This window comes from Miniopterus natalensis, chromosome 4 (assembly GCF_054644295.1).
Source record: "Miniopterus natalensis isolate mMinNat1 chromosome 4, mMinNat1.hap1, whole genome shotgun sequence".
Lineage (NCBI taxonomy): Eukaryota > Metazoa > Chordata > Mammalia > Chiroptera > Miniopteridae > Miniopterus > Miniopterus natalensis.
Genome location: NC_142084.1, coordinates 26102771 through 26121591, shown reverse-complemented (window position 1 = coordinate 26121591; position 18821 = coordinate 26102771). Strand labels below are relative to the sequence as shown.

The following is an 18821-nucleotide window of genomic DNA, read 5'->3' as shown; positions in this document are numbered from 1 at the left end:
AAAAAAGAGAGACAATGCATAGAAAGGCACCTAGCACATCACAGGTACCCAATAAATGGTTGTATTAATTGTTAACTTTTGTATCAACTACTGCCAACTGAATGAAATAAAAATGTTCTTTTTGTTGACACACAAGGCTGGTGTTAAAGGTCACCCCTTTCGTAAGTTTTATTAATTAATTAATTGATTTATTGTTAATCTTCACCTAAGGATATTTTTTCCATTGATTTTTTTAGAGGCTGGAGGAGGGGGGGGAGAGACAGAGAGACAAACACATCGATGTGAGAGAGACACATAGATTGGTTGCCTCCCATATGCGCCCCAACTGGGGCCAGGGATGGAATCTGCAACCGAGATACTTGCCTTTGGCCACAATTGAACATGCAACCCTTCTGCACATGGGCTGACATTCTAACCACTGAGCCAAACCGGCTAGGAGTCTTAAGTTTTATTTTTACCTTAATTTCATAACTAAGAAAGACTTCTCTCTGTGTTAGTGTGTACATACACATTTCTTAGCTTATTCAACAAACCTTCACTGAGCACTTAGTATGAGCCATGTGCTAGGAAGACACACAAAAACTAGTTCATGGTCTTTGACCTCAACAAGCTTTCTCTCAGTCAAATTAGATTTGTGTCCACCACTCAAGAAAGACTCTGGTGCAGCCAGCAGATCTCCTCTGTGCTACCAAACCCAGTGGTTTTCATAAGCTTCTGCTCTTGAATTTCTCTATCACTGATTCATATGTGAAATGCTACACAGACCCTAAAGATGCAGAAATGGACATCCCCAGGGCATGTAACACCATTAAACTCAGGTTAAACCCAGTTACTATTTTAATTTATAGGGAATTAGTCAATTGGACATCTGAAGGAACAAGACCACTTAACCAACCAACAAAACAAAAAACAAACAAAATCCAATATACTATAAAGATAAGTTTCCTTACTTAATAAGATAAAATTAGTGAGTACACTACATCTTCATGCATTACTGCTCAAAATGATTACCCTCTTTAGTTATGGGTTTCTATACTAATTTGCATTTTTCAGTTATTAATGTTGACTTCATAATCAAAAAACCATTATGGAAATATCCAACTAGTGTCACTACATAATCTACTATGCATCAAAATTAAACTTCAATTTTCAGTCTGCTGGTAGTTATGAGAGAGATACCTGGAAGTAACCAGGTGTTCCTATATTATGGTCCATCCATTATATAACAGTCACTAAAAATAATGATTAAGAAGACTATGTAACAGCAAGAAAAGTTTTTCCATAACATTTAAGAAAAGCAGGATACAGACTTGTAGACAATTCTTAAGTTATAGATTATAATTCAGTTAACGAGCACACATAAAATACCAGGAAAACACAAAAATATTTATACTTTGTTACAATGATAAGATTAAGGATCCCATGGTTATTAACAGTGTTTATACTAAGTAGCTTATTAGGAATTATGAGTGAGATCAGCTGAGATCAATAGAAATGTGGGAAGTAAGCCACTTTACAGATTCCTACTTTACAGGTTTTTCAGCTAGAAAGGTATATCACCAGTTAGAGGTCAGATTGCTCAAAACACCCCAACGGTACTCAAAGATACTCTTTTGTGTCACCAAACTGATCATCAGAATGCTTACTTAGTAAATTGCTAGTGGCTCTGATAACTATTCAATGTCACTATTTCAAAGAGACATCTTCTTAAAGACTCAGCCCTGCATTTGTTAGGGCAGGAGGACCACCCCGCTATTCCCGATGCAAATATTTAGAAGGTACCTTTGGCCTTACACCCAAAAAGCCGCTGCAGTTTGGGGCTCCACATTTGCAAACCGTCTTTCCGTTTCCAAGACATTCTAAATTGTAGTTGAAAGTAAGTTCAGTGCCTGCATAAGAGACCGTGAAAATATTAATATCTGTGGTTTTACTTACATCATTTCTGTATTAATTACAAAGTATATTGACTTCTAAGAGAAAATATTAATTTTTAAAAGAATAAAACATCTGTTAATGCCAAATCCTACCATATTAATAAATTCTAATCCTGTAACATTATTAATCAGCTAATGCAACTTAATAAGAGAAAAACTTAAATGGCTTAACAAGTAATATTTAAACTAACTTTTACTAATATCCCAAGTTGTTTTTTTGTTTTCTAAACATTCAGACCCAAAATATATTAATTCATTACCAAAAGCAAATGAACAACAATTTACAATGATGTGCTAGTCATTAGGAATGCAGGTATGAAGAAAACCTGTTTGTGCCAAGGTGAGCACCTGGCAGCACTTAAGGGAGAGACATCTTAATACAGAGTAATACTAGAGAACTCTAGATGAAAGACCTAAAGCCCTGGCTTTACATTCCACTTACACCACCATCTGAGTGATTTGAGCCCTGAGTCCATCTGTTAAATGGAGAAATAACAATATCACATGTTTGTTGTGAGAATATGACGTAATGCACATAGCAGTAATTTGTATAAACTTTTAAGAAGAGATGTACAGATTTAAGGTAGAAAGGTCCTCTTTCTGTTATATATGTCATCAAAACCGAGAGCAAATAAAACCCATTCAAACTCAAAACACATTCGCAAAGGCCTAACAAATACAAGAATTTTATATAGGTATACAAAGGTTGTCTCTGGGCAGAGGTAATGGCTTAAATGACAGTTATTCAGTCAAAATGGTCAAATCTTAGATTTCCCATTTCAGATTGACTCATCTTCTACCAGTGAGACTAATTAATATTTAGTTTTTCATCTATATTTAGGGGTACAAAATGGTATGAACACTAAAATCACTCATGGCCTGCAGTAAGAGGCTCATACTGCAAGGAACCTGCAGGAACTGAGATTGACCAAGGTAAGAGCAGGGTAATTCTATCACACTATTCTTATTAAACAATTTAAAAGTATGTAACTGAATTTTCATAAATTTAATGTACTTATAATGCAACTCAACAATATACACAAGTATAAGATAGTAGGATACTTGAAGTAATCTGCTGCTCATTCAGCATCCACTATGTAAACATAACAACACAAGGGGGTAAATCAGAATGTATCAGTGCACTTTAAGGAAAGACTCAACATTCTAGAAAAGACTCTAACATACAGTAATCCTCGAGAGGTCTGAACTCACTGGGGATGGCAAAGGGAGTATGTATGACACATGTGGGAGACAAAAAAAACCAGGCATGTGAAGAGCCCAGGAAGTTGGACGAGTAAGAAGAACAAGCTGAAAAGTTCCAATTCCATTTGCCAAGGTTGCACGCAAATCCTACAGCACTCTGCATGGCACTCAGCACATTCTGTCTCATTTTCCCATCCCACCACGCAGACCCGAAGTGAGGACAAGATGATCTGTGATTTCCCACGCCATTCTGCCTGAGCTGATACAGGAGAAGACAAAGTTGTGGCTAGACATGGCAGAGGAGGCCATCCCCATGGACAGACTAAAGTACTGAGTACAAGTGTGGTACTGAAAGCAGGACAGATATAAGAACTAAACTCAGATGACTGAGTCACATCAGAGTAATTTACACAGGAGAACCGTACCTGCCCCAACCCCCGGGTGGTTAGAGAGAAAAATGAAGAAAAGAATAAGGAGCAAAAACCAAGAATCTAAATAATGTATGTATGATACTATATACATTTACAGCACTTCTGCAAGGATTAAATTAGATAACATGCTTGGAACAGTGTCTGGCACCTGATAAATGGTAGCCATTATGGTGTTCACTTGATAATTCCTGTGCCAAAGTAGAAATTTACCCAATTTACTCTGATGCCATCCATTTAAAAAACTTGATACAAGTTACAATTTTAAAAATCAGCATCATTTAGTCCAGCAGTGCAGTGACGATCAACCACTGTTACCTTCATCATTCAATACTTTAAGTAGGCAACATAAGAGAAAAGAACTAGTGGCTTAATTTCTGAAATATGAAAATTGTCAGAACCTTTAAAATTCTGAAAGGCCTAAAGAACTCCTGGGCAGTATATTTAAATTGTAGAGAAAAGGATATTTGTGGGGTGGGGCTGGGCGAGAGGAGGATGCTTACAGATACATACTTTTTAAAAGCAATAGACTAAAAGCTGAACAAATTGTTAATTATTTTATCTTGATTAATGTTTCTTGAGGTAAACAATACTGGGCAAAAAGAACTTTGGTCTTCTTCCAGAATGTTCATATGGTATTTCTGCTTCAACAGTAACTAGACGGTACTATTATCAATTACAAACTACCTAGGCCAGTCCCATCTCAGCTTGAATGTAGGAGAGTGATTTTTAAATTTAAATGTTTTATTCCTGCCCCAGCAAAACTCATTTTGAAAAATTATGTACTTACTTATACATTCAAAATTCACACACTTTATACAAGTCTAAATATTTTTTAAATCATGCAATTTAGAGGGTGTCATATATGCACGTATATATGCTTAAAATAAATTTGTCAAAACTTTGATGCTACAAATTAATTTCCTTTAATTTATGGAAAATATCTGTCATATGACTTTACTTTCAAACTTCTCAGTCATATCAGATTTACTTTCAAACATCTAAGTACTGTCCTGGTTACAAACACCTCACTTCTAAACTCTTAATATTTAGAGACACAGGCACCGAGGCAGGCCACAAAAGAGCTGTGCATTCTCCAAATATCCAGTTCTTTGATATCTTAGAGGTAACAGTTTTTGTTTTTAAATAGCACTGGGCTCATGAACCATAAAATTCAGACGAGTAAGAGATGAATCTTTGGTTTATAAAGCAGGTCAAGGGCAACTGTGAAAGGGATGGTAAGAAAGAAGCCATGGATTGCTAATGCTTTCTAAGGCAGACTAATTTTCATATAAAAGGTCTAGAAATTTATTTCTTTAAAATCATCCATACTCAAAGCTTGAAGATAGTATGGTAAGTGAAATGAGTCAGTCACAAAAGAACAAATCCTATATAATTCCCCTTATATGAGGTTCCTAGAACAATCAACTTCAGAGACAGAAAGTGGAATGGCGGTTGCCAGGGGTTGGGAGAGGAGAGAATGAGGAACTAGTGTTTAATGGGTATGGAGTTTCACCGGGAGAAAATCAAGGTATGAAGATGGATGGTGGTGATGGTTGCCCAACAATGTCAATGGGCTGAATTCCACAGAACTATCCACTTAAAAATGGTAAACTTAAGCCCAGCCGGGCGTGGCTCAGCTGTTGAGCATTGACCTAGGATCCAGGAGATCGGGGTTCGATTCCCGGTCAGGGCACATGCCCAGGTTGAGGGCTCGATCCCTGGTGGGGGTATGCAGTAGGCAGCTGATCAATGACTCTCTCATCACTGATGTTCCTATCTCTCTCTTTCTCCCTTCTTCCCTCTGAAATCAAGATATATTAAAAAAAAAAACAAAAAAAAAAACGGGTAAACTTTATGTTATGTATATTTTACCACACCACTACCACCACCACAAAAACTCCACGCCAAGTACCACCTGGAAAGTTTTTTATATATCCTCAGGAGTCTGTAAACCTCATTTTAGATTATAGGACATATGGGATTTTAAGCTGATAAAATCTGAAATTTCGTTCTTAGCTCCAGAATTCTTAAGTGATTCTTACCTGCTTTAATGTCACTCAGGGCAAAAAGGCCAACACGGGTATCTCCATTCACAGACCACTTCTGTGTTTCACAGTTGGGCTGGCAGCAATGATTCATGAACCGAGCATAGTTTCCTTTGGGACCAGCATCAATGATCCGGTCCTAGAATTTCAACAGATCCTCTCATCACTTTCTGAGATTTCTAACATACTGGAGGTTCCTATTCATAATTTGCATCTCCCAGAGGAGTGATTCTTAAAGTGTACTTGCTGGATCAGCACTAGCATAACCATCTGGGAACCTGCAGAATCTCTGAGGTGGGGCCCAGCAATCTGTGCTATAACAAGCCTGCTAGGTGATTTTGACATATGCTGAAGTTTGAGGACCATGCCCTAAAAGAAGCTTGTTCCAAGCCACTAAATTAGGTAGTCCTGAACCCTGGCTACACATCAGATATCACCTAAGGAGATTTTAAAACTGATGCAGAGACCATTTCAAACAAAGATCAGAACACCTGGAGATGAGGATCTCACAAACCATAAGGGTACAACTTGAAAAAAATGTTCACAAAGTTTCACACCAGGAAAGCTAGCAGAACCTAACATTCTGGTAAAAAGAGGAAGCTCAGATACATGTAGAATAAAAACATTAGAATGCTACCATTAGGAACAAGTGCCAAATATAATCTAGGCACCAATGAAATGAAACTCATAAAAAAACTCCTATAACTGAAAAGCTGACTTGGGTTCATAAGGTGAGTTCTATACTCAGTTTATATAACCTCAATGCACTAATTAAATAGCAACAGTTTCTCAATCTGGAAAAGAGTAAAAGAATGATTATTTAACTTTTCTGGCTTCAAGTTTTAATCCTACAGGAAAAATACTGAAAGATACAGTCCCCCCAACTTACATTGCAAACTCAAAAAAAATTCTAAAAGCAGCATTGCCTTTGGTCATGGATGTATAGCCAGAAATGAGCAAACTTACCCAACTCAAGAACCCTGATCAAACCTGAACATGGGGAAAGACAGACACTATTTTGGGTAGTGTACAACATGCCTACAAACACTATGGCTGGGACAACACTAATTTCACAGTCCATTACTTACTTTGTCTAGGGTGAGCATATAGAAATTAGTGATATCGTGTTCTTGGGCGTAACGGATTCGAGCTCTGCACTCTTCTTCATCTATTAGCTCACCCACATACTCATTCACAAATTCACCCTAAAACAAGAAACAGCTCTTGACTTAATGGCAAAAAGCACAACTGTATTTACAAGTACACCTTACTTTTATTTATTTTTTTGTTAATCCTCACCTGAAGATATTTTCCATTGATTTTTGTTAAAAGAGAGTGGAAGTGAAGGCGGGAGGAGGAAAGAGAGACAGAAAGAGAGAGAAACATCAATGTGAGAGAGACACACTGATTGGTTGCCTCCACTCGTACCCTGACCGGGGCCAGGGATCAAACCCGCAACCCAGACAAATGCTCTTGACCAGGAATCAAACCCAAGACCCTTTGGTGCTTGGGCTGATGCTCTAACCACTGAGCAACATAGGCCAGAGCCAAGTGCAGATTCATTATCCTCCACAAATTCTCCAAAGCAGTTCATGTGTATGTAACTAGACACTTAACAAAGGCTTATTCAAGAAACTAACAAATATGATGCTTCAACTATTTGATAACGAAAACCGCCTCCCCACACCTACCCCTGCCATTTGGAGAAAGATAGGAATATTCTGGACACTAAAGATCAACCAAAACGGAAGTAAATAAAACTAAGGCTCATTATAATAGTAAAATGGACAGTTAATCCCTTTACTTCTCCAAATACTTTAGTTAAGTCGGTTTCCCTAAAATAGGTACTTTTTTTTCCTTGGAACATGCCCTGCTGCCTCCCCGTTTCACACCAGTGTCCCCGACTCACCACTCTACTGTCATACACGCTTTCACTCATGCTGTTGCCTCTACACGCAATACTCAACTGACCTAAGCCAATAACTACTTATTTTCCAAGTCTCAAAGTATTTTCAAAGACAAGCAAGTTTCAGGCCCTTTGCCTCCAGAACCCCTTCTACTTCCACATTGGGCAATGACTTGACTTGTTCTATGTCTCTCTCCCTCTAGAATGTAAACTTTATGAAAGCATGGAACATGTTTCCTTTGTTGATCATTGCATCTTCAGCACATCTTAGCAAATGACTAAAGAGATCAAGATTCTCTTCCTTTCCTAGAAACAAATTTACTGAAATTCTTCAGAAAGTATAATCAGAATAAGGTTTATTTTATTAAAATGTCAAATAAGCCCGGCCAGTGTGGCTCAGTGGTTGAGCATCAACCCATGAACCTGAAGGTCACGATTTGATTCCAGGTCAGGGCACATGCCTGGGTTGCGGGCTTGATCCCCAGTAGGGGGCATGCAGGAGGCAGCCGATCAATTACTCTCTCATCATTGATGTTTCTAGCTCTCTCTCTCCCTCTCCTTTTCTCTCTCTGAAATCAATAAAGATATATTTAAAGAAAAGACAAAAAAAGATTTATTCTACACAAAAACTATACAATATTATCTATTAAAAACTTGCAGGTCTTCCAAGTTTGAAGATGTTACTTTTCTTTAGAGAAGGTGTAACCATCTTATCCTTCGTGTTCTATGAACCCAAACCTATTTTCCCTCAGTAAAAATAGATTTAATTTTATTAGTCGGGGACTAAAACCTCTGAATGATATGTTCACTATCCTCTCTTAACTACAGCTGGTAGGGTTTTCACAAAAAAGCAAATAAGGCCATAGTATCTTTGAATTTCCCTTACTTTTTCATCGTCACACACAGTGAACATGATCAATACTAAGCACATATATAGATAAAGGAGAACACCTATTCCCAAGCCTCTAAACTCTAGAAGGACATGTATGGCAAGACACAATAACAAGGTTAATTCCTACACTACGTTACTTTCCTCTATCAATTTTCTCATATTCTTCAAGAATCACTTATGTTAAGCAATTGCAAATAAGACAAAATCTGGAAATTAAGAAAAGTTTTCTTCACCTTTTTAATATCTGTTTTTGTTCGAAGACCCCAGCCCCTCTGTAATGTGCGAAAAATTTCCACCTCTGGGTACTGGCGCTTAGTAAAGCACTGGTTTTGGCAGCGCCCTCCGGCAGGGCATACTGTGGGGTGGCACTCATAGAGCAGCATGCGGTTGATGCACTCAGAGTCTATCCCACAGGGGTTCTCATCAGTAGCTTTACAGTTGCAACGGGGAATTTCAGACAAGTCTGCAGTGAAGATCTGTACTCGGCCAATAGGGCGGTTCACCTGGAAAAGAAACACATACTATATGTAGTATATCAGGCAAGTCAACACAAGACAATTCAGGACCTATGAAAGGGAGATTTCTTTTCCTTAAAGTTGCATGCCATATTTTATATGATTCTGAAGTATCAAGATTTAGCAGCATTATTCACAATAGCTAAAATGTGGAGGTAAACTAAGTGTCTATTGACAGACTAATGGATAAGCAAAATGTTGTACAAATAATGGAATATTATTCAGCCTAAAAAGGAGGAGAATTCTGAAACATGCTACAATATGGATGAACCTGGAGGACACTGTTACATGAAACAAGCCAGTCACAAAAAGACAAATACTGTATGATTCCACTTATATAATGTACTTTAATCAAAATTAGAGACAAAAAGAAGTGGTTGCTAAGGGCCAAGAGGAGAAAAGAAGAGTTATTGTTTAATGGGTATAGAGTTTCAGTTTTACAAGATAAAAAGAGTTCAAGAGATGAATGGCAGCAATGAGTACAAACATTATGAATGTGTTTAATACCGCTGAAGACTTAAATATGGTTAAAATAGTGAATTTTGTTACCTGTATTTTATCAAAATAAAAAATTTGGAGGAAATAAAGATTTAGGTAGTTTGACATAAAAAATAAAGCCTTACTTGACATACAAAATATGAATCCCACAAAAAACTTTAAAATCACTTTAAAAGAATCATTATTTCAAAGCTGATAGGTCAAGTAAATTGTAATTGGTTTCTACTATTGCCACATGGTAGTGCCACTTTAGCTGCTACATAATAAACCACCATTCTTAAGTGGCATGAAAATGTCTGGGTAATATTGAGGTTCCTGTATGTGAATATGTTCCTATATGTAAGTTGTGGTTCCTGTATGTGACTATTTTACTATTTACTATCATAATTTGAAACCTCTTTAATAGACTACAGCAATGCCATTCATGCATTTTATTCAGTACTGGTGCTAGTACTGAAAAATCCAGTGAAAATTCAGTGTGATAAAACATAAAGGTCAAATCACTGCTGTGACACTGAAGCCACTAGTTTTCACAAATACTAGCAACAATGGTAAGAAAAAAAATAGCCATTCCATAGTAGAGATGGATTTGTACACTGTGAGAATGAGTCTCCCCTAGTTGGTATTATTTCACCTGGGAACACTAAAACTGCGAGTGTTCAGAAACCCATCCCATATATAAAATTTGACTATTCAGGAATTGCATGATTTTGATAAATTATTTTACTTGCAAGATAAAGCTTGGCAGACTTGTGAGAATAAGAAATATATGAAACCTGGCCGGAAAGTTCAGTAGGCTAGAGTGTTGTCCTGATATGCTAAGGTTACGGGTTTGATCCCCAGTTAGGGCACATATCAGAATCAACCAATAAATGCATGATGGGTGGAACAACAAATCGATGATTTCCTCTCTCTCTTCTTTCCCCTCTCTCTCAAATCAATCAATCAATAAAAAAATAAAAAAGAAATATATGTAAAGATTCTAATACAGAGCCTAGAAAACTTTAAACATGGTAGGTAACATAATTAAATTCTCTTTCTTTTTAATGCCCCTTATAATTGTTTCTGTCACAAATATTCTACTTTACCAATTCTAATCAATCTAAAATTACTAGATTACCAGTTATTTCCATCCTCTAAATTCTCAAACCGTTTCATTTCCGACACTTTATTGTTTGCCTCTTATTCTTTAACAATATTATAAAACCTTACAATCTGTAGAAATATATTGTCCTCAACCCATTTCTCCATAAGAACTTAAAAGGACAAACATCTCACTGCCTCTCTTCCCAGGTTCTTCAAAATACTGGTAAAAACTATAAACCTCTCGTTAATACTCTTACCATATGCAAGTGGAAACCACAAACTTACTAAAGTAAATTCTACTGGGACACAAGACAAAGACTGGGCTTAATAACCTGAGACTACAGGTCATACATAGGGCACTTAAACATTCACCCTGATTCAAGGAATATTGACCTGATACCCTTCCCCCAAAGTTTCACCCTATTCTAAAGTTACATGGTTTTTAAAAATGTATGTTTTTATTGATTTGAGAGAGAGGAAGAGAGACAGAAACATCAATGATGAGAGACAATCATTGAGTGGCTACCTCCTGCATGCCCCCTGGTAGGGCTCGAGCCAACCACCCAGGCATGTGCCCTGACCAGGAATCGAACCACGATCTCCTGGGTCATAGAGGTTGATGCTCAACCACTGAACCACTCTGGCTGGGCCAAAGTTATGTTGTGTGTGTTTTTTTAGCTTTTTTAAAAAATATATATCTTTATTGATTTCAGAGAGAGGAAGGGAGAGGGAGAGGGAGAGATAGAAACATCAATGATGAGAGAGTCATCGATTGGCTCCAGCCCGCAACCCGGGCATGTGCCCTGACTGGGAATCGAACCCCGATCGCCTGGATCTTAGGTCGACGCTCAACTGCTGAGCCACGCCCCACCAGGCAAAAGTTATGTTTTGATAATTCTTTCTTGCCATCTCATCTAACCTATTACTAATCACAAGTAACTTTCCTGACTAACATAAAGCAAACAAAACAAAACAACAAATGACAACCAAAATCAAACAAAACACACACACATGGTTTTACATAAGAACATAGATATGTAATTGCAGGTAAACACTCTAGAAGAGGGATCAACATACTTTTTTTGTAAAGGACCAGACAGTAAATATTTTAGCATCTGCAGGCCCTATACCTCTGGTGAATTAGCTTAACTCTGCCATTATAGCACAAAAACAGTTAACAGACAATATGTAAATGAACAAACATGACTGTGTGCCAATAAAACTTTAGTTATGGATATTAATATTTGAATTTCATATCATCTTCATATGTTAGGAAATGCTTTCTTTTATTGCCAACCATACTAGGCCAGATTTGGCCCATGGACATAGCTTGCCAAGCCCCCATTCTAAATCCTTTTCCTGGAAATACATTTGTTAGGTTAAAAAAAAAAATTAAGCCATAGCTGGTTTTGCTCAGTGGTTAGAGCCTCGACCCTTGGCCTAGGGTTTGAATCTGGCAAAGGGCATGTACCTCCATTGCAGGCTCAGTCCCTGGCCCAAGCTGGGGTGTGTGTGAGGCAACCAATTGATGTCCCTCCACCCCCCAGTCCGATCTCTCTGAAAAGCAATGGAAAAAATATCGAGTGAGGATTAAAATAATAATAATAATAATAAATTAAGGCACTAGCCTCTAAATTCTGCGACTAGATTACTCAAGGGGAGCTGTTCCCTCAACAGCCAGGTTCAATATGGTTGACATGCTACTCTGAAATGTCTACCTTACTGTTATTTGACATTTATGACTGTTGAGAACCAGATTACTTTCCCTTTTTTGAGGCCGAACTATACTCAGTGTTATGTCTCCATGCACAGTAACTCCATTTAACTCTCAATATACCATCAGGGTCCAATCCACTTAGACTCAATTTTAGGTTTTGAGGGTTGTTTTCCCCAGCAGTTCTAACTATCTGCAAAGATTGATATTTTATGACTTTTATTCTTTCCCCAGTAGGGAGCGTGCAGGAGACAGTCAATCAATGACTTTCTTAGAAGTTTTCCTAAGATCAAAAAGAAAATTTACTTATTATAAAAGGAATAAGCCCTGGCTGGCATGGCTAAGTGGTTGTTAGAGACAGCTGGCCTGCGCACTAAAGGGTCTCGGGTTCGATTCCCAGTCACGGTCATGTACCTCGGTTGCAGGTTCACTCCCTACCCCAAGCTGAGTGTGTGCATGAGGCAACCAGTCAATGTGTCTCACATCAACGTTTCTCTCTCTCTCTCCCCCCCTCTCCTCTACTCTCTCTAAAAAGCAGTGGAAAAAATATCCTCAGGTGAGGATTAACAAAAAAACAACAACAAGTAAAACTCATTCTATCTTGCAACTACCATATAGGTCCATTAGACCCTTTAATAAATCTAAGTTATATTATGGAATTTTAGCGTTTACTTTTCCTATATCTTGTAATATTTTTTTTTTTTAATTTCATTACTCATCAATGATTCCTAACAATGCTAAAAAGGACTAAAATAATAAGAAAACAGCCCGGCCAGCATGGCTCAGTGGTTGAGTGTTGACCCACAAACCAGGAGATCGCTGTTCGATTCCTGGCCAGGGCACATGCCTGGGTTTTGGGCTCGATCCCCAGTAGGGAGCGTGCAGGAGACAGTCAATCAATGATTTTCTCATCATTGATGTTTCTATCTCTCCCTCCCTCTGCCTTCCTCTCTCTGAAATCAATACCAGAAAAAATAAAATAAGGAAACAGAAGAATGAAATTACAAAAGCATGATGCAATAGTGACATAGTCACACTTTAGTTTTTGTACTGCTTTGCCCAAAGCACTATATGATCTTTCCAGAAAGTATAGAAGAGTAGACATAACATCTTTATAGTCTGCTTTTAGTAGGGTTGCTAGATTAAGCAAACAAAAATCCAGGACTTAATTATTTGAATTTCAGATAATCAACACATAGTTTTTGAGTTTAAATGTGTCCCAAAGAATATGTGGGACATACTTAAACACACTAGACTCTAAAGATGGTGGTGAAATTGATTTCTGAGTGAAATCTCAGACTATAAGACTTCAGAAATTCAAAACCTATGAATACAAAAACAATGCATTTCTAATGACAAAATATATGTATATGTATGGTATCCAGGAATGATATCATCACAAATGTTTTGCAAGAAGAACCTGGACAATCTCATTTTGTTAATAGTATTTCTCTCATGTTTTCTGATATTTGAGCACCAAAACTAACCTGATTAAAAGGTTTTTAAAAAGGTTTTGATGTAAATACTTACTAAAATATCTAATAAATTTGTCAATCACTATTCCTTTATCTCTAATTCCGTAAATTATTTATAAAATTTATTTTAAAATATAAAAAAATACAAAGAGTTCAACTGGGCCCAGATAACAAATAGCGATGATGCTTTTACCAGGTACACTAAGGGTTAGATACACCTAACACAAATTCTCCTGACCTTGGGGATCCTAGTCTTACTGGTCAACGGTTACCTAAATCTTTAATATGAGCCATTACCAAGAAGACTTACCCATGCATATATCCAGGGCCATTTTATTATTTTTTACCACAGCTCTTTGGTCCCTTTCAAACTGCAAGATGTTGACTGTGAACAGAATCTAATCCTATCTACTTCTATGAGAAGACTTTCCAAGGCAACAAAGACTATCGACGCACAACTGGTTTTATAAAATGCACACAATTGTTAGGAATGGTGCTCTGGCACATTTTTGTTATCTTCTTTCAAGCTCTTATCTCTACCTAAAAGCCACTGTGCTTGTGCTTCCAATTCTTGTCATGAATAGAGTGGGAGGAGGGCAGGCTATAAGGGTCTCTCCTTGAGATGGAGTCTCTTGAAGTCTTTTTCTCACCTTTATATGCTTATAAGGTGGTGGCTTCTTATCATTCTTTCGGTCTTCCTGCAGCTGTCTTAGCTCTTTTTGGGCCTTTAACTCCTCAAACCTTGCTGCAGCTTCTTGAAGAGCTAAGAAAACAAAACAGCACAAGTCATTTAATCTCTGGGTGGAACTGTTTACTTCACCTTTTTTTTCCCTTTTAAGTGGGGGAAAATTCACGTTTTAGACAAACATCACCAACACTACATGAAAAACTAAGAAGTATATATGACTTCTACTTTCAGGTAAGTTAAGAGTCCCCAGGGTATTCAAATACAGCATTAAGACAAAACATTATCCATCACTAAGTGGCACAATGCAAACTACCAGCTTCAGAGGAAAACTTAAAACAAAAACAGTTAAATGATTTGAAAAAGCCCACATATATCATCACCTAAAAACAACTAGACTGCACCTGCTCAGCACAGTCACTGCCTTTAGATCTAATTCTTTCCTCAGTCCTGCACCTCCTGCTTCTAGAAACATTCTGCCTCCTAGGTGCACCAGGTAGCAGGCAGTGTTCCTTTGGAAAAAATCCGAAGTTGAAGTTTTCCTCTCCTTCTTGCCTGCTCTCTAGAGCACCTGTCCTATTCTTCTCCTAAGACTCGTTCTGCAAATATCAACTATTAGCTATCATAATACAAAGACAGCCCTTCATAGCTAATTTGCATTCAAGGCCTGTACTTTCACATGCTTACAAGACTACAATATCTGAAAAGTTCAACAAACTCTTAAGATTCTCATTCTTCTCCACTTGAATCAAAATTTTAATTCATTATTCCTGCTAGAGGTTAAAAACTCTGAAAAGAATTTCAATTCTTCCCTCTTTCCTCTCTGTGGCTTTCCCCATGCTATCAATTCTTAAGAAAATCTCACTTCCGATCCATCCCTTTTTCTCCATTTCCGTCACCATCCAGCAGAGTTTGTTTTGCCTGGAGTTCTCTAAATTGTTCTAAAGTTCCTCTTTCCTTCATCCTAATATTAAGCATGTCCTGCCTAATCTATCTACTTAATGTATATCTAGTATCCATCATCTTCCCATGGACACCTCCCTGCGACAGTCTTGTCATTCTCTGCCCAGAACTACTGAAACAGCTATCTTACTGACATACCTGGTGGCAGCTTCTCACCTTCTTTGGCCTCACACTCTGCTCAGACTGAGATTTGTAAAACTGCTCTGACCATATAAATATTTTCAGGCAAATAGCCCAGTGCTCCCCTGACCATGTGCTTAAACTATACCAAATACTCGGAGGTCACTAATGCAGCATGTTAGATTCAATGTGTGCTTTCACATGTGCTTTATTCTTATTACAACATTTTAAGTTAACTTCTGTACCATCGGTTAAAGGGTTAAGAAATTGGATTCTGGAGCCCAACTACTAGAGTTTGAAACCTTCCTCTCTATCACTTATCAGCACTAGGAAAATGGGCAAGTAATTTAACTTCTAATGCGTCTCAGTTTCTTCATCTTACAGATGAAGAATAATGACTAACTTATAGGATTGGCACAGGACTTAAAGAAGAAAACAAACTCTGAACAGGGCCTGGAAAACAACAAATGGTAACTATTACTATTACGGTTCATTGTTCAAAGCATCACTTAAGAAAGAAGCCACACATGATTTCCAAACTTTGATCCTCCATGTAGTTATGGTTCCTCTTGGTCTGTTCCCACAGCATACCATGCACACTTCTGCCACAACACTCAATAAATGATATCTTGACTGCTGGTATCTGTGTTCAATTTCCGCATAAAACTATGTGCTCCTTTAAGGCACTCCTAGCCCGCCCAGGGTCAAGCCATAGAGAGAGCAGAATCCCAGAGCTTTAGCAGGCTCAGCTTTGCAATATTTGCTACACTCTATGATCTCCCCCAGGCTCAGTGGTGGCCAGTTCAGGCAAAGATATTGGTCACTTGGTCCCGGACCATCCGAGACTACAAAACTCAAGCTCCTATAGTATTAGTACTGATAGCCCTTTCTACATAGAAACTACTTGGCCAACAGATAAGTGAGGACCCACTGAAATAACATGAGGCAAATAGAACCTTTCTTAGTACATTTCTTCCCTATAGACATCTTTCTTATTCTCATCCAGGAAGTTTCACCTGCTTAATATCTTTTTGCACCTCACCAGGAAGTTTCGCTTGCTTAGAATCCCTCTTTATGACGCAGACAAAATCTTATACTTCAATATCCAAATATAGTCAAACAAGAGATATTTGCATTGCCTTTCAAAGGACAGCTAATGGAAGAAGGTAATTATCATTGACGTGATACCAACTATGTGCCCTGAAGGTTGATTTTTTTATTATCTAGAATTATCAGAGCAACCTTTATTCATTATACAGTAAGAGAAAAATGAAGCTCATAGTTGACTCTACCCCTCCTGGCCCCAAATGTCCCCACACTCCTTCATTGCTAGGTGAGCTTATATAAAAACCCTTTTTAACCCAGAATATGCATGGATTTTCACAATCTTATTTTGCTCCATCATTTTTTGTGAATTTTATTTCTTCCCAGCAAACTGAAAACAGAACTGATGAGACAAAAAACCTCCCTTAAGGAAATTCCAGTTAAGTAAAGGTTAGATTAAAAAATGAGTTATGCCCGGCCAGGTGTGGCTCAGTAGCTGAGTATCGACACAGGATCCAGGAGATCTCAGTTCAATTCTCAGTCAGGGTACATGCCTGGGTTGCAGGCTCGATCCCCAGTTGGGGGTGTGCAGGGGGCAGCCAATCAATGACGACTCTCTCATCATTGATATTTCTATCTTTTCCTCTCCCTCTCCCTTCCTCTCTCTGAAATCAATAAAGATATATTATAAAAAAAAAACACTTATATTAAAAAAAAAAAGTTATGAGGGTCAGCAACCCCGCAAAATCCTGTTAAATGCAGCCACATATGCCCCCAGAAGGTAGAACACAGTTGCTAATGGAACATATATGAATTCTAAAAAATAATTGTAACACAGAACAGATTCTTTGCCAGAGGTCTGTGTTGATCTGAGAAACAAAAAGGATACAGTTACCTTTTTTGTATGTCCCATCCACTCCTTTGCCCATCTTATCCTTGCTGCTCACATCCCCCTCCATGTAGGGAAAGACTCTGGCCTGGTGAGTCCACAGATAGTCATTAGACCCAAAGAAGAGCACAGGAAACTCGCCCACATCATGTCTCATCTTATCAATGTTGGAAGGTACAGCTCGAGGATGGCAGATCTCAGCTGGCCACCATCTGGGAAAGGTGAAAACAAAGAAGAAAAACTCTTAAAGACTGCAGGCACTAGGAAAAGAACCTACGTTTGAGGACAGGAATAAGGAATAGCAATGTCTATCTTATCCACATTAAAATCTGACCTTGAGTATTTTTACAAAAGAACTAGAGAAAAAACAAGTAGTATGTGCAAAAGCCTGAGAACACCCATCCTCACACACATGCTTGCATACACAGACACACTCCCTTAGACTCAGTTATTCTGCTTCAAGGATTCTGTAACAGGCAATAATGAGAAATAAGAACAAAGCTTTACAGAAGTATTATCTAGAAGAATAAAAACCTGGAAACAACCTAAGGGAATGATAGAACTATGTAACACTATACAATGAAATACCATTTGGCCTTCAAAAAGGATAGAAAAATGACACCAAGAAATGCACACATACTGCCAACTCCAGCACATAAATAAAACCACTTTAGGAAGACAATTTGACACTAGCTCTTAAAGCTAGAAACCCCTACCATGCTATTCTATAATGAGAATGCCTTAGAAAAGTTCCTGTGCACATATACCAACACATTGATAAAATTTCATAACCCAAATAAGAGAATGGATAAGTAAACTACATAAACTACACTGTATCACTGTATTGTATGAAGGAACTAGAGTACTATGCTAATGACAATAAATCTCAAGAAAATAGTGAATGAAAAAAGCAATTTGCAGAAAAATAGAACAATCCCTTTATGTAGATCTAAAACATGAAAAACAAAGTATTATACATATGGCAAACCTATACAAGACAAAGCAATAAAGAACACAAAATTAGTATTGTGGTTATCTCTGTGGGTGGGGAGAGAATGAATTCAGACAGGGGCCTGGAGGAAGAATTAAAAGTACCAGTAATGCACTGTTTCTTTAACTGGGAGGTACATACACAGGTGTTCCTTTTGTTATTCTTTAAAATCATTTGTTACAATCCCTTTTGTACATTGCATGACCAATAAAAATAATTTTAAAAAGAAAAAGCAAGACACAAAAACTGAGCATAAACTATAAGGCCAATTACTTTGAGGGTGTATGTATTTGTGTGTCTGCAAGTAAATATGCCAAAATACTAGCAATGTATCTTCCATGTTTGTGAGGTTAGCAGGTTTGTTTTCATCAATGCATTTTCTATAGAAATATGAATTTATTCCAATGATCGAAACATATAGTCAGTTTTT

General features: G+C 37.7%; 1 protein-coding gene across 6 annotated transcripts in view; it reads right to left on the bottom strand.

The window, feature by feature from the left end:
- The window catches only part of NSD1 (nuclear receptor binding SET domain protein 1), a 153331-nt gene that overhangs the window by 9085 nt on the left and 125425 nt on the right, over positions 1-18821 (bottom strand). For all 6 annotated transcript variants that reach the window (XM_016203271.2, XM_016203267.2, XM_087816440.1 and 3 more), the window contains 6 exons: positions 17407-17612; positions 14350-14462; positions 8645-8914; positions 6702-6818; positions 5611-5752; positions 1783-1889 (listed from right to left, as the gene is read on the bottom strand). In XM_016203271.2, coding sequence (XP_016058757.2) covers positions 1783-1889; positions 5611-5752; positions 6702-6818; positions 8645-8914; positions 14350-14462; positions 17407-17612 — 955 coding nt within the window. The remainder of the gene's footprint in view (positions 1-1782; positions 1890-5610; positions 5753-6701; positions 6819-8644; positions 8915-14349; positions 14463-17406; positions 17613-18821) is intronic.